Source organism: Pipistrellus hanaki (genome assembly GCF_964339955.1).
Source record: "Pipistrellus hanaki genome assembly, chromosome: 11".
Taxonomy (NCBI): Eukaryota; Metazoa; Chordata; class Mammalia; order Chiroptera; family Vespertilionidae; genus Pipistrellus; species Pipistrellus hanaki.
The window spans coordinates 24,334,723-24,359,701 of NC_140513.1; the positions used below are offsets into that span (position 1 = coordinate 24,334,723).

Sequence of the window (24,979 nt, forward strand, 5' to 3'; positions counted from 1 at the left end):
CAGACCCAGAAGAGTCTATCATATTATGTTAATATGTTTGCATTTTTGCCGAAAGTAATGTGGGACCTTGGAGAGGTTTTAAATAGGGGGATAAAATGATTAGTTCTGCATTTTAGGAATATCACTATTCTGTAGTGGGGAAGATAAATTAGAAGAAGAAAGATTAATGACTTGTAAGAATACTTAGAAATGTGGATGACCTGAAAACAGGGCTTTGGGAATCAGCAAAATGTCAATTTGAGAGGTTTAGGAGGTGAAGTCAACAGAAATTCATTAGTTGGTTTGGATGATGAGGGAATTTCCAAATTACTATTTTAGAAGCTTGGTGCATAGTAATGACCCACCCTGAGGTGAGGTAGATCTGCAAAATAAAGTAATAGAGAGAATTAATTTTGGACACGGGAGTTTGGGATGCTCACAAGGCAGCCACACAGATATACTTACTAGGAATTTAAGTTAGATGTCTGAGCTGGTTATAGATTGCTGGCCTTCAGCATATACGTGGTATTTCATAACTAGGGAGTCAAAAACAAAGTTAAAGATGGACCTTTGTGAAAGGCTGTCATTTAAGGAGTAGGCAAGGAAGAAGAATCGTATAAAAGGCTGAGGAAAAGGGGCCAGATAAATAGAAGTAGAAAAGACAGAGTGACATTGTCATATAAACAAAAAGAGGAAAGAACCAAGAAGAATGGCATGTTCAAAAGTGTCATCTACAGCTGCCAAGTAAGAGAGAGAAAAGCAAAGCGACTGCTGAATTTTGGTACCTAGGAAATCTATGAGGACCTTGGCTAAGACTTTTCATTGATCAGCAACAGGCATGTTTCAAAATTAACCACTCCAATTTTCTTTACACTAGTGGTAAATAGAATGAAGATAGATTAGGAGAATGACCATTTAAACAGCCAAGAAAAGTGGGAAGAATTAAAGGAAGCAGAAAGGTAAGCCATGGACAACTTGTTATATTTTCTTTCAACAGTGCTATCCAATAGAATTTTCTGTGATGATGAAAATGTCTTATATCTGTGCAGTCCAATATGGTAACCAATAGCCACATGAACTACTAGATCATTGAAGTGTGGCCAACATGACTGAAGAACTGTATTTTAATTTAATTTAAATTAAATATAGTTGTTAGATACCATATTGAACAGCAGAGAATTCTGTCAATTTCCTCATTTATCCTTTTGAAAAAGGAGACAAAATATTAGCTCAAGTGTGGATCCTTTTAATTATAAATATGATACTCAAATGATAGCAAGGTTTAAGCGACAAATATTTAGACCTAAGTATTCTTCATGTGCCTTCTTGCACTTAACATTAACTTTTTTTAAATTGTCACCACCAGCACCAACAACATTTAATTAATACTGTAGTCTCTGAAAGTCCTATACTAGGTCCAAATTCCTATACTCTCTGTAGATAGATAAATAGACACATACACACAAATATATATATATATATATATATATATATATATATATATATATATGTATAATTTACATACAATAAAATTCACTCATCTTATGTGTACACTTGTTGAGTTTTGAAAAATATACACACTCATGCAATCATTACCACAATCAAGATATAGACATTTCCATCACCAATAAAGTTCCCTCCTGTGGAGTGCATACTTATGTAAAAATAAAATGTACAACAACAATAGCACAAAGACTGAGAGAAACTGGAAGTAAACCATTAGAAAGTCCTTATACTGTACATGAAATAGCAAAATATTATTTGAAAGTGGAATGTGATAAAAACATAAATTGTGAACACTATGGCAACCACTTAATATTTTTAAGGCAGTATAACTAATAAGCCAGTAGTAAAGATAAAAATAGAATAAAAAATTCAATCAAAAAGCAGGCAGGCAGAAGTATAAAAGAAACTTAGGAAGGAAATAATAAAGATGAGAGAGAATAATAATAACAACAACAAAAAATAGGACAATTAGAAAACAGCAAGCAGAATAGATTTAAAACCAACCATACCAACAATTATATTAAAGGTAAATGACCAAAATATTTCAATACAAAGTTACAGATTGGCAGAGTGGATGTAAAAGCAGGACTTACCAAATAGTATCTCAAAGAAACCTATTTTAAATATAAATACATGGATTACAAGTAAAAAGATATTCCATACTAATACATAACTATATTGTATACCAGAACAAGGAATATTGGCAGGGACAAAGAGAGACATTATATCATAATTAAGAAGTTAATTCAACAGAACGACGTAACAATCCTCAGTGAGACTGCCCCTGACATCAACTTCAAAACACATGAAGCAAAATCAATAGAACTGAAAGAGTAAACAGACTCATAGTTATTGGTAATTGGTACAACCAGTAAACAAACAAAAAAATCAGAAAGAATATATTGTAGAAGAGCTCAACAACACTATTGACCAAACTAATCTGCTATTTATAAAATACTCCTCTCCAACAAGAGAATATACATTCTTTTCAAGAGCACACAGTACATTCACCAAGATGGAATATATTCTGAAACTTAAAACAATCCATGACCAATGTATAATAACTAAAATTACACAAAGAGTGCACTATGACCAGAACAAAATTATATTAGGTACCAATGACATTAATATATGTATTGGCAAATTTAATGACATACTTCTAAATAACCAATGATCAAAGGGAAAGCTCCCCAAAAATCAGAAGATTTTTAAATAAATGAAAACACAGCCGAAACCGGTTTGGCTCAATGGATAGTGCGTCGGCTTGGGGACTGAAAGGTCCCGGGTTCGATTTCGGTCATGTACCTTGGTTGCGGGCATATCCCCAGTAGGGGGTGTGCAAGAGGCAGCTGTTTCTAACTATCTCTCTCCCTTCCTCTCTGTACAAAATCAATAAAATATATTTAAAAAAAGAAAAAGAAAAAAGAAAACACAATATATAGAAATTTACTGGTTGCAGTTATAGCAGCATTTAGAGGCAAATTTGAAGCATTATATGGTTATGTTAGAAAAGAAGATCCCAAATCAGTGATCTAATCTACAACTTTGAGAAAAAAAGAGAGCAAATAATAGCAAAAGTAAGTAGAAAGAAGGAAATCATAAAAATGAGAACAAAATAAATATTAAGATTATGAAACAGGTCTATAACGAAGACAAAACTAGTATCTTGAGAACATCAATAAAATGGATAAACTTCCAGGCTGATTATTAAGGAAAACACACACATTACTAATAATATGATTGCAAAGGGGGGCATCAATTCATCAGGAAGACGTAACAACCCTCAGCACTTACCACCATCATCAAATACGTTACTGAATTTTACTGGCTGTCTCCCCAACTTGAATGTTAAGGTTTGTGAAAGCAGGGATTTTAAGGTTTTGGTTGCTGCTGAATGCCTCCTGCCCAGGCCACAAGAGGAGCTCAATAAACATTGAATGACTGAATGAGAAAGTCTCTACCTACCTAACACCACTGCTTTTCTCTCTTACTCACTAAAATACACGCATGTGGACTATTAAAGGAATAATCTTTATTTTAAAAATTATTTGCGGGGGGGGGGGAAGAGAAAAAATTATTTGCAAATTTTAATGACTGTTATTTAATATAATAATATTAAATATTATTAATATTTAATTGACTGAGACAGCCAATTGTGTCACCAAGCGGTCATTGAGAACCATCAGGTGGATGAATTCTGTGCCTTGCCACTCCGAGCCAGTGTTCTCATAGGCAGGCCCAGGTCAAGGCCACAGCAGACTGCAGAGTCTATACATTCCGATGAGCAGTGAGCACTGCTTGAATACTGGTGTCTCACACATATTCCTGTTTTTCCAACAGTGTGCAGACACCATTGGGATTCACAAACCCAAATTGATATTGAATTCACAACAGCTTTGAGTAGTGATGTATTTTATCAACCAATAGACACTTAGATGTACAATCACTATTTTTTCACATTTTTTACAAAGCTAACAAAAAGGACCTTGTACTTAAGACTGGAAAGCAATGTTTGACCACAAGAAGGCAATCTGAATTAAGTACCCTTCCACTCCCCCCCTCACACACACCCCTCCCCCCCCCGTGACTTTTAAAATGTATGCTATTTTCATGGAATACTGTAATTCTCTATTTGCATACAACTTTTGGAGGGAAGAGCAGTTCCTTAGACTATAAGACTGAGGATCCCAAAGCTGCTGAGAAGCAGTTAAGCACAGTAAAACCTGGAACAGCAGGTGTGACTGTATGTCTTGTTCAGATGTATACCTTGTTCTCATGCTTTGCAATCTGGTTTGCAATTCCCACATTAGCAATATCACTTTAGGCATTAAACAAAAGGAGAGGCACTAAAGCTTTTTAAAAAATCATTATCATTTTCTGATCTACTATATTGCTTCAAAATGCTCTAAGTTTTGTTAATTCCTTTGTTATCATGGCATATTTTGAAATTTCCTGAAGATGGCAACTATACTTGAGAACTTTTATAAAAGGTGTAGTATATGAGAATACTTTCCCCTAACTATAAAAATCAAGTTTACCATCTTGAATGTCATCCATTAGAAACAAAAAGGAAGTTTATCATGGAAATTTCACCTTTTAGTGTCTCAATGGCAAACCTTAGGCATCCGTCCAAAAATTAAGTTGGAAGTCTCTCTAAAGTGGCTTCCCAAAATTCTAAAGTTGCCAATTTGATCTTTCAAATATCTTCCCTGTTATTTCTATTCTCTAAAAGTGTTGTAATAAATACAGCTTAGAGTTTCAGAGAATCTAACTTACTTAGATTTTAGGAATGTTATGCAAGGCTTGGTGGACTATAAGGCAGGCTAGGCTGGGAGAAATAAGGTTGGGCATCTCTGTTTTAGCCCACAGGTTCTCAAATTAAAATCCTTAAGGGTTTCCCTAGACAACGAAGGGGCTTAAGAGAGCTGTTTCAGCTGAATAAGAATCCTCAACAGCAGAGTAAAGTGGAGGTGGGTCTGGAGAATTAATCAGAGTATTTTTTATTTCAAAAACTGACCAAGGTCAGCTGGCAAAGACCACAGCCAAGAAGGAAGAAACTGGCCACAACAGAACACAACATATTGCACTTGACTTTCACTTCCTTTCTCTTACTCTTTTTCCTCCTCCTTTCTTTGCTTCTCTTTCTGAATGATTAGTTCACAAGTAGAGTTACATGTGCTTACCACAATACTTGGCTTTAGTAGTTACTTAATTAAAAACATTTCCCTAGAAGCATGGTGTGGATGGGAAACTACCTATCAATATATGGCCAAGAGTGCAATGGTGTAAGCATTGGCATACTACGAACAGGAAAGCTTGGTAAGAACGTCACGATCTCCTCCAACATCATCTCTCATCTAAACCATGGGCAAAAAGTCACTTACTGCTTTGGCACATGGCCTCTCGGCAGAGATCCCCTACCAGACACAACCCCTAGGAGTTGTGGATCTTAATCCTATTTATGCTACTTAACAGCTGTAACCTTGTGAGCAAATCACTTCGGGTCTCTTTTTTCACGTGAAAGATAAGGAAGGTGGACAAGAACCATGACTCTCAACCTTCCTCGGAGTCCTTAGAGCTCTAACATGGAGTCCAAAGGCCCAATGGGAACCATGGGTCTGTTTCCCCTGACGAAGTTGCATGACTAAAATACTGAATTCACTTTGGGGTCACACTGGGTAACTTGTGCTGATAAGAAGCTCTTATTGGCAAATATACACACACAAAAATCTTTAGCTAAAAATGATTTTTTTAAAAACAGCTTGTTTGAAAGACAGAACTTAAAAAAAAAAAAAAAAAAAAAAAAAGTGGCCCAATGAGGAAATAACAAAAAGAAAGCACTAAGTTGGATTACCTGGTGGAGAAAGTAGGTTTTACATAAAGAAAGAAAAACCAATTCACACAAAAATGCAATTAGATTTCATTCCACACACCAGGGCATTTCTGTCCTTCCTGCATTTATCTGCTGACCCTGAAAGTGCCCAGAAGCAAACCACTCACTCTATGTCAAATATCAATTTATGAAAACAGCACTTGATCAAACACAGATTAGGCACTTAAGAGTTGGATTACTAAATGTTTTTCCTTTACATTCAAACTAAGTCTCTAACTAGATTTATTGCATGGAGAACATAAAGAGAGGTCCTTCAAGAAGTTGGAGGAACAACTTGGTACAAACTACAATAGCTCATTCAGCCACATTCAACCAGTACACTTAAAAGGGCATTAGCAGGAATCACATTTCATTTCCAGTCTACAGGGACTGAAACCCGAAAACACCGCCAACCACTGCCTCAAGTTAACTAGGGAGCTGTGTGCCACCAAAGGGTCTTCTTGTACCAGGCACCGGAGATGAGGGTTCTAATCCCGCTGGGCCCATGAGCAACTCCCTGCACCCAGCACAGTACTTTCCACGTAACTGATGCTCAATAAACGTCAGTTAAGTGGAACTGCAAAAATCTCCACCACCTGCCACTTTATATTGCATAGACTCAGGATTTAAAGATGTGTCCCTGCTTCCAAGAAATTGAAATCCACTTATGGAAATGATGGGAAGTAGGCTGGTTGTCAGCATTTCCTGACTGGTTACTACAAGTCAAAGAACTTACAATAGTTACCTCATAAAAGCTGTGCAGACTAAGTCAAATATTTCCATCTGATACCTAGAAAACCAGGCTCGACGGAAGTATGTAATCTGTTCAAGATCACAGTGAGTAAGAGAAGCCCAGACAGATTCCAGTCCAGGTCCGCAAAGGCCACAGTATGCAACACCTACACACCAAGGCAGCCCATCAAGGCAGCTCGGGGTGAGTTGAGCACTCGTGTCTAAATTTCACTTTCTGTCATTAAGTCAATGCTTATCACTAGACACAAAACTCTTCTGCAATTTTTCTACTTGCACAATTTGGGGGCGGGGGGTGGGGGCGGGTAAAAGCTGACCTAGATCAATGGTTTGTTTTGTTTTGTTTCCTTTTGTAGGACAGTCATCAGAATCCTTTTGGTCCCTGGACTTTTTTTGTTTTGTTTTGTTCTAATATAGGTATTTCCCCTTTTCTGCTCAAATAATGGGAATTATTTGGGAGCGACACCCTTGGACACCTTTGGTTGTTAACGGAAATATATTACGTCCCTCAAGTGGATCAGAGCAGAAAAAGTTGTGTGAGCTCCAAGCCCCCGCCCATGGAGCTGAAGCTGAGAAGCGGGCCCTGCCGGATCTAAGGGAATGTTAGGGGAAAGTGAAGCGACAAACTCATTCATGGATTCACGTTTCCTTCTGAGCTCGGAGGGAGCTCCGTACCCACCCGGTGCTCACCGTTTGATGGAATGGGGGCGGTATGGGTGTCCCGCAATACCCTGGGCGGCCTTGCACGGGCTGGTCCAAAAGGAGAAGCCCATGTCGGTGGTCTGGAACTTAAAGTTCCAGGTGTAACCTACGGGGGCGATCACCCCGTAGATTCGGGCAGAGGCTGCAGAGCGAACTGAGCTGACGGCTGTGGCCGCGGCGGTGCCGCCGGTGCCAGGAACCACTTCCTGGTCTGCGCCCCCGCCCGGCGGCCACACCCCCGCGGCCGCAGCTCCCCCCGAGCTTCCCGGGGCCGGAGGGTCCGTCCGACTCCCTCCCGGGGGACCGACCGTCCAGCCGCCCCGAGTGCCGGGGGGAGGGTCCCACCAGAGGTTTAAAACACAGCGCTCTGGAACCCCAACTCCCCGGCGCCCGGCCCGTTTCCGGCGGTCGGGGCCGCGGCATCCCCCGCGGCTGCAGCCGAGCGGCCCGTCCAGGTCCCGGACGCCCGGGGCCACGGTCCCGCGGGGGACACAGGTGCGGCGGCTCCAACCTCGTCCGACTTCGCCGGGAACCTGTCGCCCCCTCGGCCGCAGGACGTGCGCTCACCTGGTTCCGGGGGCCCACGGCCGGTCCCCGCGCCTCCGGACCCCGCGCCCGCCGCCGTCTCCGTCCGGGCCACAGCCGCGGCCGCCGCCCACTTTCGGTTTCCCCGCACCGCCCGCCCGAGCTGCCGCCGCGGCTCGGGAATCACCGCCAGCCCCCGCCCCGCCCCGCCCCGTCCCGCCGGCCCCGCCCCGAGAGCGCCCGGCCTCGGTGTGCGCACGCGCGCGCGGGCTCCCGGCCGCGTCGGCCCACGCCGGCGTCCCGCGTGGGGAGGGAAACCGACGCCGCCTAGCGGTTTCTGCGCGTGCCCACTCGCGGGCCCAGGGCGCAGGCTGCGGGGTTGGCTCCGCAGCGCCTCCTCCTGGGCGGCGCAAGTACTAGCGGGCGCGGCGGGCCCGGGACCAGCAGATCCCACCCGCTCTGAGGAGCTCCTGCTGTGGGGGTTCAACCTTGCCATCCCACATTTCATTCAACTCTTGCTCATTTCATTTTTATTCAGCTAGACAGCCATCCGGCCGCTCATTTCCTGTAGGTCTTTTTCAAGCTTCGCCCTTTCGGGGAGAGTGGCCACAATCTCAAAAAAAAAGTCAATCTCTTCCCTGATGTTCCCTGTCTCACTTCTTTGCTCTTTCTCTCCTTAGCATGCTTAATATGTTTTCCTTTCTACTCTCCTCCTCGAGTTAAAGAAGCACAGGGATTTTTGTCTTGTTCCCTAGTCTAACCCCAGAGCCTAGGATAGTGCCTGCACATGATAAAGGTGACATAAATTATTTGTCAAATGCATTCATTCATTCTAAAATTATGGACACCTAATATTTATTCACTTATTTCTTCTGCACATATAGTATATATTATCAGCACCTACTGGGCATGTTGGTTATATTCCTTAAACCAACATATGATCCAGCAATTCCATTTCTAGAGTTTACCCAAGAAAAATGGAAGCATATGTCCACTTTAAGACCAGGACAAGAATGTTCATAGCAGCTTTATTCCTAATAGCCAAAAAGGGAAACAAGAAGCACACCAATGTTCATCAGAAGGTGAATGGACAAACAGTATATATCGAGCACAAACTTTCATGGAGTGCCTACTACGTGAAGGCCTGTGCTTGAGGAGCTTTTGATTCAGGAATGAAAAGGTAGATTGGGAGTAGATCATGGGAGGCCCAATAGACAAATGCTCAGGAGTTTGGGCCTTTTCCCCTAACACAACGGGGAATTGTTCAAAGTAGTCTCTGAACACTATTCTCTTTTACACTTCCACATCTAGCCCCTAAGTCTGCCCAATGTCTCTCCCTGGCACTCCTTTCTGTCCACTGCTGTATTTCAGTCTATTTTAGAGCTCTTTCCCTTCTCTCCTCCAATCTGCTCTAAACACCGCAGTGGATTTAATAGACCTGAAATGCAACCAGACCCAATTGGACTCTGCAGTGCTGTTAACACTCTCTGGCTCCATATTTAAAATGGGAAATATGTAAAAAGCCACTCCCAGTTGAAAGAGTGCCAGTTGGAGTAGGACATTAGGAAAACCTGCAGAGTCCAATATACAGAATAAGTGATAAAACCAACTGAGTTGACCCCAAGTCTAAGGTCCTTTATCCTTGCAAAGGGATTCCATGTTTGGGCTATCATGAATTAAGGAAAAAGATACTCTGCAGCTAGTTTTTTTAAGAAATCAGCTTTACTCACAAATAATTTACATATAATAAAAAGTTTAATATACAGTTTGATGAATTTTGTTGTTTCTAGGTTGTGGCTATCTATCCTATCTAATAAAAGAGTAATATGCAAATTGACTGTCACTCCAACACACAAGATGGCTGCCCCAGTGTGGTCAAAGATGGCTGCCCCCATGTGGACACAAGATGGCTGCCACAAGATGACCAGCAGGGAGGGAGGCTGGGAAGGACCAGGCCTGAAAGGGAGAGCAGTTGGGGGTGATCAAGCCTGCAGGGGAGGACAGTAAGGGTGACTAGGCCAGCAGAGGAGGGAGATTGGGGGCGACCTGGCCTGCAGGCAAGGGCAGTTGTGGGGGGCCTAGGCCTGCAGGGGAAAGCAGTTGGGGAAAACCAGGCCTGCAAGGGAGGGCAGTTAGGGGTGAGCAGGCCTGCAGGAGAGGGCAGTTAGGGGAAATAGGCTGGTAGGGAAGCAGTTAGACATCAATCAGGCTGGCAGGGGAGTGGTTAGGAGGTGATCAGGCTAGCACACAGAAGTGGTTAGGGGCAATCAGGGAGGCAGGCGAGCAGTTGGGAACCAGCAGTCCTGAATTGTGAGAGGGATGTTTGACTGCCCTCAAGGGGTCCCAAATTGGAGAGGATTCAGGGTGGGCTGAGGGACACTCCCCCATGCATAAATTTTGTGCACCAGGCCTTTAATATATATATATATATATATATATATATATATATATATATATGCCTAAGCAACTGCTTTCTGAAGCTGAACAACAAGTTCAAAGTTGTAAATGGTGATGAAACCCAGCCTCACCGGTTCCTGCTGCTTACGTAAGGTCAGGAAAAACAGATCCACGATTAAAGGGATCTTTGGATAGATCTACTTTTGTTTAATTGTGAATATCACTCCCTCTCCCATCAGATGTTGCTTCACAATCAAATGCAGAGAAATGTCTAGACAATTGCAATTGTTTTAACTGCGTAAGGAGAAAAACAAAACAAAAAGCAAAAGGGAGAGATTTGCCAGAGCCCTGCTCAAATCCAGGCTGCGGTACAGCCAAGGCTGTGCTGATCAAGCAAAACTCCCTAATCTGCACACAAAGGCCTCCAAGGTGAGTCAGCTGGAAGGGGCTAATCCCCAGGAGAGGCTGATCCCTAAAGCTGCAAAGGCCACACAGCCGCACAACATGGGAAATGGGGCCTAACAGAAGCTTAAAGCGATCCTGTGCAGTGAGAGCTCAGAGATGGCCTCTGCCCCATCTCTAGTTGTGGGTCATTTGCACAACTCATCCTTGGACAAGGCCCAGATATTAGGATGATCCCAAGGATACAAATATTGAGTTGTCAGCTGGTTAAGGGCCCAGTTGTGGGGTAGGGCATGGAGGTGGAGTAACTAATAACTTTAAGCAAGGCAACCAACTACAGTATTACTGATTCCATAATAGTCAACCAACCAACTGGTACAAAACGTATGTTACACTTGACGCCAGGGCGAGGAAAGGAAAAGGCAGTGGGAGGAAACCACATTAGGCATAGGGAAGCCTACCTCATGAGTCACTAAAAGAGAGAAAGCATGTGAAAATGTAAACTGACACACAGTCAAAATGCCAAACGTGTGAAAGAAACAGGAGGGCGTGGTCCGAGGAAGGGATATGAGCACCCTGTCCAAGTGACATAGAAAGCTACCGGCCAATGAGAGCTGGCACGGTTGGGCCACGTGGCAATCGGAGAAGAGAAAGCCGACAAGGAAGACAGCAGGACAGAGGCTTCCGGAGAGAGGGAGCTGAGCCTCGGGATTAGAGCGGCCCGCAGGAAAAGGAAGGGGGCCTAGAAGACATTTCCCAAGATGCTGTCCCTTTGGTCAGGCACCTTGCCAGGCAGATGTACAGTCAACCCTGGATGAATTCTTCATTGGCTCTAGGAATCAGGGCCCGGCTGCAATTACAATCCTCCTTTTGTTATACGTAAAATACACTCTTTTCCAAAAAGCTTCATTATTTCATCTCCCGAGGTGAAGCACCGAGCATGACTTTTGTTAGTTATTTGCTTCAAAGTACCGGTCGCTGTTGTAAGTGACCTGTTCCTGTTACCCGCCATCCCTGCCAGCTAACCACATGGAACTCCTCCGCTCACCTCCGCCTTCCTCATTGGAGCCAGTGTCCTTGGGGGCGGGGGCCACACCGTCCCTGGTCACAGGTGAAGCTACAGTGCAGGGTACAGAGCAGGAATGACGGACAGATGGATGGATGCGTGCATGCCTGCATGCATGGATGGACAGAGAGATGGACAGACAGGCAGGTGGGCGATGGATGGATAGAGATGGATGGGGAGATCAAGAAGCAGTTGGTACAAAAGGAGCCTTTATTGGGGTGAGTCGAGGGCCTCGCTAGTACAGGCTCTGGAGGGTCTGCACGGACCTCTGCCAGCTGTTCTTCCAGCGCTGGGCCTCCTTCACCTGCACCGCATTCTCCTCCTGGGTCTTCTTCAGCTCCTCTTCAAACAGCACTAAGTATTTCTAGGAGCGAGGCAGCAGAAGGGGCATGAGGAGGGGCTCCTGGACTCCGTGCTCCAGGGGAGCACTGCAGACTGCTGGCCACTAGCTTCAACCCACGCCCGGTCCCGGCCACGGCCCCACCAGTCATTTCTCATGCATCTGCCCAACAACCAATCAGGCAGGTCTGACTGTTCTAGAGATGGGGAAACTGAGGCTCTGACTGAGCCTTGCCTGGGATCACCTAGAAAGAGACTAAGCAGGGGCTAGGACCCCATCTACCAGATGATGGACTCTGAACTTCTTGCTAACTGCTGCCCAGGGGTCCTGGCTTCCTCGGGAGGTCCAGCCCTCCAAGCGTCAAGCCCTCGCTGAACTCAGCAGGCAGAGCCGCCCCCTCTGCCTGGGGCTTGGCGTGGTAGCTGGGTCAGGCCGGTCCTGGGCACTGTAGGCTTTCCCAGTCCCAGCGTCAGCATATCTCTGGGCAGGAAAAGGTTTCTCTCTGGGCATCAGGCCCAAAGGTGCACACAGCTCCAGAGGGGAGAGGTCCCACAGGGGACATCGAGGTGTGGCCTCTTCCTTCAGACAGCCCTATGGGTGTCGGTTTTAGCCCTACCTCTGCCACTCTGCAGTGGCATGTGGGGGGCACTCTCTTTAAGCCTCGGTGTCCTCATCAGTCACATGGGACAATTCTACCGCCCTCCTGGGGATGTTACAGGGACTCAATGAGATGCCTCATGTTGAGAACAGAAACTGTCAGCAGTCCCACCCACTGCTTCCAGGGCCTCCATGCCTCTGACGGACTCTGACCCCTTGCTTTGGAAAGCCTTTCTTTACACCCCTCCCCCCCCGATCCCTCCAGGCTGGATGGGGTGATTTCTGCGGGGCTCCTGCAGCACTGGGCTCACGCCATCAGACTCACGCTATCACTGGGACTGGACATGTCCTGTGTCTGAGGACATGCACTGTCCTGAGTGTGGACATTGTGCCCTGGGGCACCCTCCCGTGTGCCATCTGCTGCATGGCCCTATGTCAGGGCGCTGTGAGGGGAGCTGTCTCCTTCCCCAGCCAGCCCAGCGGGGCTGCGGTGCGTCCCCGGCCCGCCGGCCCCAGCCCGCCGCTCCGCTCACCAGGTAGGCGTCATCTCGGGCTTCCACGGTTGCCAGGTGGCCCAGGGTCGTTTTTAAGGTGGTGATGGACGGCATTTTCCGGAGAAGGATCTTGTTCTGGATGGTGACTTCGGTGGGCTTGATCCCAGGCCACTTCCTACAAACACACATGCGTGTAAAAGCGCCCCCAGGCGTGGCTTCACCATGTACGGAGGGACACACCCATTACCCTGGTGGGAAGATCAGCCTTTCTTTTAATGAAAAGAAAAACCCCTCGGATCGTTTCATGTTAAGCTTCTTCAAGCTCTCTGTTTGTGTTTTCTTTCCGTGTGAAAAGCTTAAATCCACGTGAACGGACAGCCCTGGGGTCGGCCTGGGCGGAGCAATGGCACACCTCCCTTTGTTTCCTGCTTCCGGGCCCCAGTGTACGCATCTGCCAGGTGGCAGTTGCAGGCTCCTGCTCCGTTTTTTCCTAGCGAGCTGTAAAAGCTGCTGCTGAGAACGAAGCTGGGCACACCACTCCTTACTTCTTCCAGAGTCACACTCTGGGAGCACAGGACCGAGCGCTTGGACAGCTCTTGTGACGCAGCCTCAGTGCCACCAGCAACCCTCGGCTTGGCCTCACGGTGGGAAAGGCCTCCTTGTCTCGGTGGGCCCCTTTGTAGATCCTCCCAGCCGCCGAGCTCTCAGTATGTGCCAGGAGCACTCCAATCCCATCTCACTCTCTCCTCATAATACCATGTCAGGTAGGCTGCCATGCCCATTTCGCAGGTGAGGAAACTGAGGCACGGAGCACGGTGTTACTCCATAGCGCTGCCCCCAGCAGACGCGGCCATTCTTGGTATCCCTCCTCTTGTTGGCTCTCACCTGCTGCCCCGTTCAATCAGAGGCTTCTCACTCTCTTCCTCCAGGGCCAGCCCAGCAAGTTTCTTCCGAATGAGAACTGATATTTTCTGTTTCGGGGGCTCCATCTCTGGCAGGCAAGAGACAGGTTACTGGCCGTGGCCTTACCCACAGCCCGAGATCAAGGGGCCCACCCTCCGGCCTTTGAGAAACGAGGGCCTCTCTCCCCTGCTCCCCACTTGGCGTCTCCCATGGGAGGCAGAGCTCCTCCCACAGAAAAGCTGGCTGCACCGGATATGTAGGCTGTATTCTTTCTTTTTTAAAAAGATTTTTTAAATTGATTCAGAGAGAGAGAGAGAGAGAGAGAGAGAGAGAGAGAGAGAGAGAGAGAGAAGGGGGGGAAGGGTCAGGGAGAGAAATAAATCGATGTGAGAGCGAAACATGGGTTGGCTGCCTGCCTGCTGCACATCCCCCTCCACCCCGACCTGGGCTCAACCCAGGCGTGCACCCTGACCTGGAACCAATCCAGCAACCTTTTAGTAGCCTGATGATGCCCAACCAACTGAGCCACACTAGCCAGAGCTGTAGGCTGCATTCTTAACTTTCTTTGTAATTCATATTGAATTTATTATTTTGCTATCACAAATATTTACTGTCTTCATAATAAAAAAAAACCTTAAGAAGAATAATATATTTTAATTACTTAATAGATTAGTAATTAGATGGGATTCGAGTCTTTCTATAGCTATAAAAGTAATATGCACATTATAAAAAATTTAAACATCTTTAACCTGGGAAAAAAAAGATTTTAGAAGTCTTTTATATAGCTATAAAAGTAATATGCACATTATAAAAATTTTATTGGAACATTCCTAACCTGGGGGGGAGGGGAAAAAGATTTTAGAAGTGTCTGGTAATTCCAGCCACAGAGGGGATCATTGTCAATAGTCTGGTACTATCTCTCAGGCTCTGTCTCTCATTCTCTTTCTCTCTCACATGAATTCATTTACATCTATATATATATGAATATTATGGTGTGTGTGGTTTTTGAATGGGATCATAGAAAAGTACTCACTGTCAACTTGGTTTTGCCTTTCCACGTTAGCACATATAGACCATTAAAGACTCTTAAATAGATGAACGGCAGTCATTGTCCATTTCAGCCCTAATTTGTGTCTCCAATTCAGGGGTCTTCAAACTACGGCCCGCGGGCCACATGCGGCCCGCAGAGGAGTCTGATCCGGCCCGCCAGGTTTTTTGGGCAGTGAGCGCAGCTGAGGTGTTACAGTAGGAATTAGTAGTTCATATAGTCCGGCCCTCCAGCTCTCTGAGGGACCGTGATCTGGCCCCCACTTTAAAAAGTTTGAGGACCCCTGCTCCAATCCCTTCTAACTAGATGTTAGTGTTGTTCCCCATTCTTTGCAATGTCAGTGTGGTGATGACTATGCTTTAAAATATAGCCTTGGAAAACTGTGCAAGTATTTCTGTTGGATAAATTCCCAGGGTAACAACTGCCAGGTCAAAATTAAGGATTTTGACAGGTGAAAAGAAAAGAAAAAAGAACTTTGATAGGTACTGACAGAGAGTTGTCCACGAGAGTGGCATCAGTGTTACACTTCTCCCAGGGTCTCTGTGGCACTTCCTCACATTCTCACCAAATGTAAAAGCTTTGCAAGGCTGCTGGTGAAAACGGATATATTCATAATGTTCACTTTTGCATTTTTAGTCATCAGTAAAGCATTTCTTACATTTACTCTGTGAATTACTTCTCTCTTGAATTGCATGTGTTTGTCTTTTGTCTCTTTTTACAATTTGACCTGGTAGAGTTTTTTGTACCACAGAGATATTAGGCCTTTCTCTGACTTTTAGATAGTAGGAATATTTTTCCAGTTTGTAGTTTGTCTTTCTATCTTCCAATAGTTTCCCTTGTTTTGTTTTGTTTTGTTTTGTTTTGTTTTGTTTTGTGTGTGTGTATTTTCTTTTGGCCACAGAGAAGTGCCAGCCATTTCCATTATATATGTACTAGAGGCCTGATACACGAAGATTCATGCAAGAATGGGCCTGCTTGGCTGCTGGTACCGCCTTCACTCCAGCCAAAGCCATCTTTTTACTCTGGCCTGGAGCCGCCTTTCTGCCTGCCCACGCTACCCAGAGGACTTGAGTAGCTGGGATGGTGTGGAACGCAAGCATCCTGCCCCGCCCCTGGCTGCTTGGCACCTGCATATGCTAATAACCCACCATCTTTGTTGGACTGATTTGCATACTCACTCCTGATTGGCTGGTGGGCATCGCAAAGGTATGGTCAATTTGCATTTTACTCTTTTATTAGTGTAGATATTATTATATATATATATATATATATATATATATATATATATATATCAGAGAAGAAAGGAGAGGAAGAGATATAAGAACATCAATGATAGGAGAGAATCCTTGGTTAGCTGCCTCCTACACCCCCCTTATTGGAGATCAAGTCCACAACCCAGGCATGTGCCCTGACCAGGAATCAAATTGTGACCTATTGGATCATAGGTCAATGCCCAACCACTGAGCCATTCCAGCCGGGCTCAGCCATTTCCTTTATGATTTCTAGCTGTCATCTCATAGTTAGGAAAGATGTCCCTACTCCAAAATTATGAAAATATTCACTAGTAGAGTTTCATTTTCTACAAGTAATTGTTGACCAATTTGGGATTTATGTTTTAATTAAAAAAGAAAGTTAATTTCTCATGAAAACAACCAAAAATTCATCAGTCCCCTTGGTGGAGAATCCCTTTTCATTCTGGTGGAGTTGAGGAAAGGCAGAAATCCCCCATGGCCCACCAGCTTGTGCCTCGCCAGTCCCCTGGGGCCAGGACACAGGGCCGTAGTGCCACTTACTCGCAGCCTGGATATCATCGATGACGATCATTTCATCCAACTGCAGCAGGAACCTCTCGGTGAAGCTGGCCAAGCTGGTTACGAATAACCGGCCGCACTTCTTGATACATTCCTGGAGGAAACACAGCGAGACCAGTTGTTAGCAGAGTACCTTGCCTCCGACAGCAGGCTGAGGGGGGATGTGGGGACCCAGTGGGTAACAAGACAAAGCCGCGTGTCCATTGAATCTAAGGTAACTGGCATTTGGTCCTCAGCCAGGAGACCTCTTCCAAGAGGTGACTTGGCTTGAAGGTAGGAAATGATTCCGAAATGGCCAAGGGACAATTCACCAAAGAAGAAATAAAACTAGGCATGGATTGTGTGTGTGTGTGTGGGGGGAGTTCTCATGAATATTTTTGTAAATAATTAATTTAGAAATTAAAAAATACAAGTTACACACAGCCAACATTGACCATGTCCACCGTAAAACCTGCCCACTCTTATCTCCCGACGTGGCCGGGTGTCAGCACAAAGCTATGCTCCACGCTGGTGGTGGGCTGTCAGCTGGGGTCACCTCTTTGGAGGTCAGTGCAGCTCAGCCCTGGACTTGGGAATTGATGGCACCACTGACCTCCAGCTTCTCCTTGGTGGTCATAATCAGCGTGTCCAATTCTTGCTGCCTTTTCTCTTCCGTTAAGCACAAATACTCCATTTCTTTTGAATGTATAGGGTGTCCAAGATTTGGATAAAGACTCTGGGCATTTTTAACCTTCAATTTAAAAAAAAATCAAGAAATCAGCAGGAATTTTCAACCACACTATCTTGAGATCAGGACCAAAGAGTCACTGGCCTATGTCCTCTGTCAATTATGGCACTGGCCAGACTTATGAGTGTTCTGAACAGGGTATGTGAAGGGCCACGGGTGGGCAGAAAAGGCTAGATGGGGGCCTGGCTGGAGCCGACTCTGAGGGGAGGGAGCAGGCAAGCTGAGCATCTGTCCAGCACAATCCAGGCTTTGGTTCAATGAAATGAACAACTCGTGACTGTGAGACCAGGGAGACAAGCATGATTGATCTCAAGGACAATGGCCGCACAGAGCCCAGCTGACCCAGCCATTAAATCCAACAAGGAGTTTACTGAATGACTTCATTGAAGAAGCCGTCCATTCCACTCTCATTCCCCCAATGCCTTATGTCCCTCAGTTCCCACCAACAATCACCTTCCCTGGGACTCAGTTCTTCCGATGCCTTGCATTCATTTCGGCTCTCCCCGGGGCCCTGAACCTGGAGAGGAAGGGCAGGTCCTCGAGCCCTCACCTTCCTTTCCTCAAGTTGCTTGTGAAAATTCAAGAACTGTTCCCGGATCTCTTTGGTGGAGGTGTAAAGTTTTTGCAAGTTGTTCTCCTTGAAATTTTCCACCATCAGCCAACACACGTGGGGCAGCAGCTCTTCAAATCTCCTCATCTGGGCGCGTAATTCTGTAGACATTGGGGATGGGAGACCAAGGGAGAGGATAGAACAGAGCCCAGTTGCTGACCCAAAGCAGTTTCCCAAAGAGAAAGCCTTGGTCTTCAATGTGGTAATATCTATTTCATCAAAAGGGGTCATGTGATCAAACTAGGATAGAAAAAAAACTACTATAGTATAAAAATTCCAAAGACTTGTTTTCTAAACTCTGCAGGACTTTTCAGCTCATTTAAAGTAACATTGTGTCTTTAAGCATTGTCTCACCCATTACCTCTGTAAATACTGTCTTAACTGTAGTCTCCTTCTTTTGGACTTCTGATCTTTCCTCCATATCTCTTCTCCTTTCTTCCCAAATTTCATCTGTTTTTCTGTGTTGTATTTTGGGTATTTTCTTTGTATCTATGTTCCAGTTCACTAATTTCACCTCCACCAATGAATAATATGCTTGTAGAGCCATTTATAATTTTTCAAATATTTGGTTCTCTTTCATTTCTACTTGGCTATATCAATAATCTCTTGCTCCTTACTCATTTTTCCAATTTCCTCTTTTATTTGACTCTAATAAATACATTCTTTTATGTTTTCTGTTTGATATGTTTAATATATACAGTCTTTACTGGCTTCATCCTGCTGCCTACCTCATGCTCAAGATACCGCCCCCCCCCCCCCCGCCCCCGTGCGCGCACGCGCGTCTGCGTGTGCGTGTGCGTGTGTGTGTGCGTGTGTGTGTGTGTGTGTGTGTGTGTGTTGTTTGTTTATTTTTACTGTGAGCTCTTTTTCTGGGCTTTTTATTTTGGGAAATTCTTGGTGGCCTGAATTGAAGGTGGATTTTACTAAAGAAGATTTGTAGTGTCTCTATTAAACAAGCATCTGGCACAACTAACTCAAGATCATTTTAAGCTAAAGTATCAGTGAAAGGCCTTTTGGATGCTCCACAGAAAGTTAAATTCAGGTTTCTCTCAGTGTGACTTCAAGTTAAAAACCACATTAGGGCTGGCTTATAGGTGTGGATTCTCACTGGAGTTTTTCTTCTTCTTTACCCAGCACCAAGGTTTTTAATAAGACAGTTTTGGAGTGGGAGGGGTGGTTTTTGTCTCATTCACCTTACTCTGTACGTAGAGTCCCAGTTTCATGTGTCCTTTCCGACTTTCCACCTTGGGAGGTCTAGGCTTTGTCTCCTGTTCCCAGTGCCCCGAAGGCCATGAAAACAGAGGCTTAAATTCACCTGGGAGTCAGCAAAGTCCTTAGGGCAATAGCCAAAATTACTGCTCAACTCATCTCTCAAAGTTCCCATTTTATCTACGCGTGGCGCCTGTGTGTTCCTTGCTTCTCAGTCAGCTCGATGGATTTAAAACATTTCATCACAAACATATTATATCCAGCATTTTTACATGCATTTTTACATGTTTTCCACTGGGAGAGTTGGTTAGATACCTGGACTCCCAAACTGTAAGAAATGGAAGTGAACATTTACTGTGAACTGAGAATCTTCCAGAAACGCACACAATCGGCAGCATTTCCCAAGCCCATTCGACCAAGGGACCTTCATGTTGCGGAAGGTCATATAGAACGGACCCCACAGAGTTCACCTGGGGAAATCCTGAGCTAGAGAAATGAGATGCTGCCTGTGGTTTCTCTTCCAGTCATCGCACAACCACAGTAATGAGAGCTACAGCAGACTGTATTGTACGTGGAAAGTCTGTGCGAGGGGTTTAATCTTCAAAAAAGCCTTGTATCATGGGTTTTGTCTTTATCTCCAGTTTACAGACAAGGAAACTGAGGCTCACAGAGGCAAGGTGGCTTAGTCAAGGTCATACAGCTGGAAGATGGCAGTGCAAGGTCCTGATCACAGGTCTGACCATCTCCTAATCCTCTCCCTCTTCCATCCATGCTGCCTCTCCACCAACACAGCAGGCCTCTAACGGGCCCTCAGGTTCCCTAACCTACAAGAGGAATAACGATTCCATAAAACACATGTGGCTATGGATGAAGATGCAGAGGTACTTGGAGAAGTGGACAAAAGGGGGGTAATGGTCATGTTTTCACAACTCCTTTAGGTCATAATAATGAATGTAAGTGGAAAGATGTATCTATTGTACCTGCCTATTTTCATGTCCCTGTTCTCCAGGAGGCAGAGTCTACTGAGTTTATCCCAGCCCAGCCCAGGCCAGGAATACAGTAAGCATTGTGGAAGGATTTTTCAAATGATTAAACACTGAGCCCAGGTCTGGCTCAGTCAGCGGCTTCGTGCCACACCGGGGCCCGCCTGCCGGCCGCCCTCACCCACCGATGAGGCAGGAGTTGTGGTACTCGTCCGTCTGGTTCTGGTACTCCTGGATCTTCTTGCAGACGTTGTCCGCACACTGCTCCAAGGTATCCGACATGCAGTCGGGCCTGGTGACGGAGCGCTTCTCCCTGCGGTAGAACTCCTGCAAGAGAAGGCTGCTGGTGTGGATAGGGCCCTCACCATGGGACTCCGGTCCACCATCCTGGCATCCTCTGCCCTGCTCTCACCACCACCTAGCCTTCTCTCCTGCTGTCCCCGTGACCCTCTTTCTGTTTGTCTGTCCTTTTCACCACTGCTGGTGTCGCAGGGCTATGCAAGGCACAAGAGAGGGAGTGGTGGCACCATTCTACTTATCCTTCAAGGCCAATATGGAATCTCTTTTCAATGACAGGGCTGAGAGCTAAGTAGGAAGCGGCCAAGCTGGTTACCAGGCGGTGGGGCCGCTAATATGGATGATCCAAAGCTCCTTCTCGGAAGGTCTCACAGCTCAGTTGGGGGGCAGACAGGAAAATGCACTCCTGTGTGGTGTGTGTACTGAAACAGGTACCAAGCAGTTCCTATTGGAGGACCCCCTGCTGACACGTCCCACCTGACTCCCTGTGGTGCCGCCATGTCTTGTCACCCTTCTGCTGGGCGGTCACCTCAGGGACAGAGATGGGCTTGCTCCTCTGGGCGGACCCAGTACCTGACTACAGTTAGTGTCCAAGAAATGTTTAGGCCTGAGTAAATGGCTAAATGAATGAATGAGGTTTCGCTGGGTAGCAATGGTCCAGGGGGGCTGGAATCCCTCTTCCTCAGTTTCACCCACAAGGCCATTACCCGCTGAATGCAGGAGGCAGACGCGGCTGGGGGCATGTGGCCAGTGGCTGGCAGAGGGGCAGGCAGAGGCCTGTGGGCTACAGCTCTCACCTCTATGACATTCATCAGTTGTTCATTGTTATCCCAGAGGAGGGTCTGGATGACCCCTTTAAAGTCCCTGCAACAAACATGAGATGGATTCCTCCACTGAGTCAGGTTTAGCGCCCCTACAGGGACACAACAGGTGAAAATGTACTTAAAGGAGAAGGCGTTGTCACTTACTCAGCCTGAATAGGTGGCCTGTCCCAGAGCATCTGGAACCGTCTGTCTATCCTGTTGCCCTTGGTAATCCGCGTGACGCTGTGGGACAAAGGTGGGTCAGTGCTCTGGAGGCTGAGCCTGTGGGAGCCCCACCTGAGTTGTTAGAGGCATTAGACCTCCCTGTAGGCTACTTGGTTCCCACGTGTGGGGCTGAATCCTTCAAAATGCCTCTCCTCAACAGTTCTGGAGACAACCTGACCGTGGAAATGCAGTCCTTCCGCTGAATCCCACCAAGGCCATTGAGAAGGGGGAAGGGAGCGAGGTGCTCGGCCTACAAATTTGTATCCTTGCTACAAATGTGAGCCTCCAAAGAAAAATGGGTTGAGCCACATATAGGGTTGCAAGGTTTTCCAAAACACACACACACACACACACACACACACACACACACACAAAAAAAAAAAAAAACACCCCACAATGCCCCCATTTAAACTTGACTTTCATATAAGCAACGAATAATTTTTTAATGTATTTCTCGTGCTATATTTGGGACATACTTACACTAAAAAATATTACATGTTTTTCTGAAATTCAAATTTAACTGGGCATCCTGAATTTTCACCAGGCAGCCCCAGCAACATGGATTTCATTTTGTAGCCTAAACAAAAATGTCTGTAATAATCGGACCCCAAATGACCAGGAATTGGTTAATAAGTGACTGCTTTCCAAAGTTTTGTCCTTGTTTCCAACTCAAAACCAAAGAGAGAAAAACGAAACATGCTCCCCTAACCAATCATATTGGGTGCCCAGCTGCTGGCCTGCCTCCTATTTCCCATGCCAACAGCCTCCAATCAGGTGCACCCAAAGCCCTCCCCCTTCTCTGCTACAAAGCTTTCCCACTCCTCTGCCTGCCTTTGAGTCTTCGCTAAAATGCAAGGGATGTGGCCCATTCCCTTGCCTTCGCAAGCTCTGAGTAAGTAGCCTTTGCTTTTCTCATTTGGTTGATCTTTGTTTATTTCTGCATTGCAGACGGCCTGAGTGTTTAAAAAGACCTTCTGGAAGTATGCAAAGCCACAGGTTTCCTCACCACCACTTCCTCAAAACCACATCAATGAGGGCTCATAGAAGACCAAGAAAGTCTGTGGCCTGCTCTCCACCTTCTGTAAAGGCCATATCGAGTGTTAGCCAGAGCTCATGCTCACTGAACCATGAGTCTAATCACTCCAACGGGGTGGGGCGTAGTGGGCAGAGCACATGGCTAGAAGCCAGAGGCCCAGACTCCTCCTAAGGTTCTGTGATGTCACCCAAAGAAAGCCATCTCCAGGGTCCATCTTTCTGTTCAGTGTGATGTGCGTGGGAAGGGAAGGTAGAGGGCTTGGATCCACCAGCCATCACCTTGGGCACCACTGAATTCTCAGACAGGCTCTCTAAGAGGGAATGAGGGCAGATATAACCAGAGCTGGACCCTCGCTGTGTCCCTTGGAGTCTTGAAGCTGTGGGTACCAGGCAGCACATCCTGATGACAGACGCTGGTAAAGTAACAGGATGGTCTCTGGCCTCCATTGAGGGAGACAGGGTCTGGGTCTGGGAAGGGGAGATCTTGGGCAGCCCAGCATCCCTACCTCCCCGCTGAGGTGGCATTGGCACTGGACAAGGTCTTTGCAGAGTGTTCTCCCTGGTTCCGGTGTCGCTTCAAGCCTTTGGGTGACAATCGTCCAGGATGAGAACAGAGGACCCCAGGTGAGTACGGACCAGGTGGCACCATGGCTTCCCCGCTGCCAGTGCCCTGCGACTCGCAGGCCTGCTTGCCTTTACCTGTCTGCGATCGAGTTTTATCAGCTGGGGAAACTGGGGATTTTGAGTCCTGAACTCTGAAACCGAAGGAAAGGATGTGAGGTTTCCCCAGTGACCATGAGCACAGCTCATGCCGGCCACTGGGCACCACTCCCGTTAGCACACAGCACAACATGACGGCCAACTATCATGAGCCCCACTTTAGAGGAGAAAAAGGAGGCTCTGAGTGGAGAGGTCCCTTGCTTAGTAGGATCACAGGCTTCCAGGGGTGGGCTCACATGGGGACCCCATGTGTGTGGGACCCCAAAGCTCAGGGCCTGGGCCCCGGTGGCAGGGCCCCGTAGTGCACCCCAGGGCCACTCACTGCAGGATCTTCTTGACCACATCGATAGCCGGGTCTTCAATCATGGGCTTCCCCATGCGGCTCGGCTGGGCAAAGGACTCAGGGATGACCTTGGCCTCCTCTTCGAGGACTTCGGAAGACACCAGGATGTCACTGTTCTTGTCCAGGTCAGTCAAGGTGCTGCTCTGAGGTCAGAGAGAAAGGCCCGAGCATGTGGGCCCAGCCTAGGTGCTGACAGGCCGACAGACTGGCTTCACATTCCAGCACCACTTTGCTCAGGGGCTGCAGCTGGAGGCCAGCTGACGGACCATGTTGAGCCTCTGTTTTCCCTTCTATGAAACAGTATTGGTCTCATCTTTTTTTAGAGGGCCACTCACTCATGCATGCATGCATGCCAACTTTCAAACATGCTTCCTGAGTGCCTGCTCTCTGCAAGGCTCTGCCTGGGTCCCTGGACATGGAGTGGAGAGGCCACATGGACCCTTGTCCTCATGGACCTTAAAGTCTAGTCAGAGAGACAGACATTTAATATGTATTAAGTAAGTGTTTGGTCGCAATGGGCACCAGTGCTGTAAAGGAAAAGTTCCAGTGTCTTCTATGAGACTGAGGGTCATGGGCCTGTAAGGCTGGCCCGTGGGCAAGGGAAGGCTGGTTCAAACCGTGGCAGTGAGAGGCAGGGTCTGAGGGTAACTAGAACGTGAGGGGTGTCCATTTATGCTGCCAGAGGCTGCTGTGTAAGTCTGATGAGAGTGTCATCTGGGGGGCGGGGGGGGGGGGGGGGGGGGCGGCAAACTGGCATCTCAGGGGTACCAGAAAAACGAAGAGGCCACGGAGGGTGGCCTGCTCAGGTTGCTGCATAGGTCTGATTTTCCCCAGAGGGCAGGAGAGTGACAGCCAGAATGGCCTTTTCTAGTGTTTGGTCTGGCTGCAGCTCAGGAAACGGGTCATGGAAGGAAGTGAGAAGCTAAAGACAGCCAGGGGCGCAAGAGAACAGGGGAATTGGATGAGGTGGGGGGCGGGGGGTAAGAGAGAAGCTGGTAGCTGCTCACGGGTATGGGTGGGAAGGAAGAGGCTGAAAAGTGAGGCTTCCCTGAGAGCTGGTGGGTGCAGTGAGCTGAAGGCCCCGATGGGGGAGAGGAGGTGGTATCCAGAGGTGAAGGGTCCTCTCAGAGACCAA

The 24,979-nt window shown here is 46.7% G+C and overlaps 2 protein-coding genes across 2 annotated transcripts in view; both read right to left on the reverse strand.

The window, feature by feature from the left end:
• The window catches only part of TDRD7 (tudor domain containing 7), a 51,585-nt gene extending 43,569 nt beyond the window's left edge, over positions 1–8,016 (reverse strand). The window contains exon 1 of the mRNA XM_084898705.1: positions 7,877–8,016. The gene's annotated coding sequence lies outside the window, so the exon portion shown is untranslated. The remainder of the gene's footprint in view (positions 1–7,876) is intronic.
• A 3,872-nt stretch (positions 8,017–11,888) lies between these two features.
• Positions 11,889–24,979, reverse strand: part of CCDC180 (coiled-coil domain containing 180) — a 44,543-nt gene continuing 31,452 nt past the window's right edge. The window contains exons 27-37 of the mRNA XM_084899094.1: positions 23,824–23,987; positions 23,288–23,536; positions 21,687–21,803; positions 21,516–21,582; positions 20,607–20,748; positions 18,170–18,330; positions 17,485–17,622; positions 16,875–16,986; positions 14,016–14,121; positions 13,170–13,305; positions 11,889–12,063 (exon numbers count right to left, since the gene is read on the reverse strand). Coding sequence (XP_084755220.1) covers positions 11,935–12,063; positions 13,170–13,305; positions 14,016–14,121; positions 16,875–16,986; positions 17,485–17,622; positions 18,170–18,330; positions 20,607–20,748; positions 21,516–21,582; positions 21,687–21,803; positions 23,288–23,536; positions 23,824–23,987 — 1,521 coding nt within the window. The 3' untranslated portion in view covers positions 11,889–11,934. The remainder of the gene's footprint in view (positions 12,064–13,169; positions 13,306–14,015; positions 14,122–16,874; positions 16,987–17,484; positions 17,623–18,169; positions 18,331–20,606; positions 20,749–21,515; positions 21,583–21,686; positions 21,804–23,287; positions 23,537–23,823; positions 23,988–24,979) is intronic.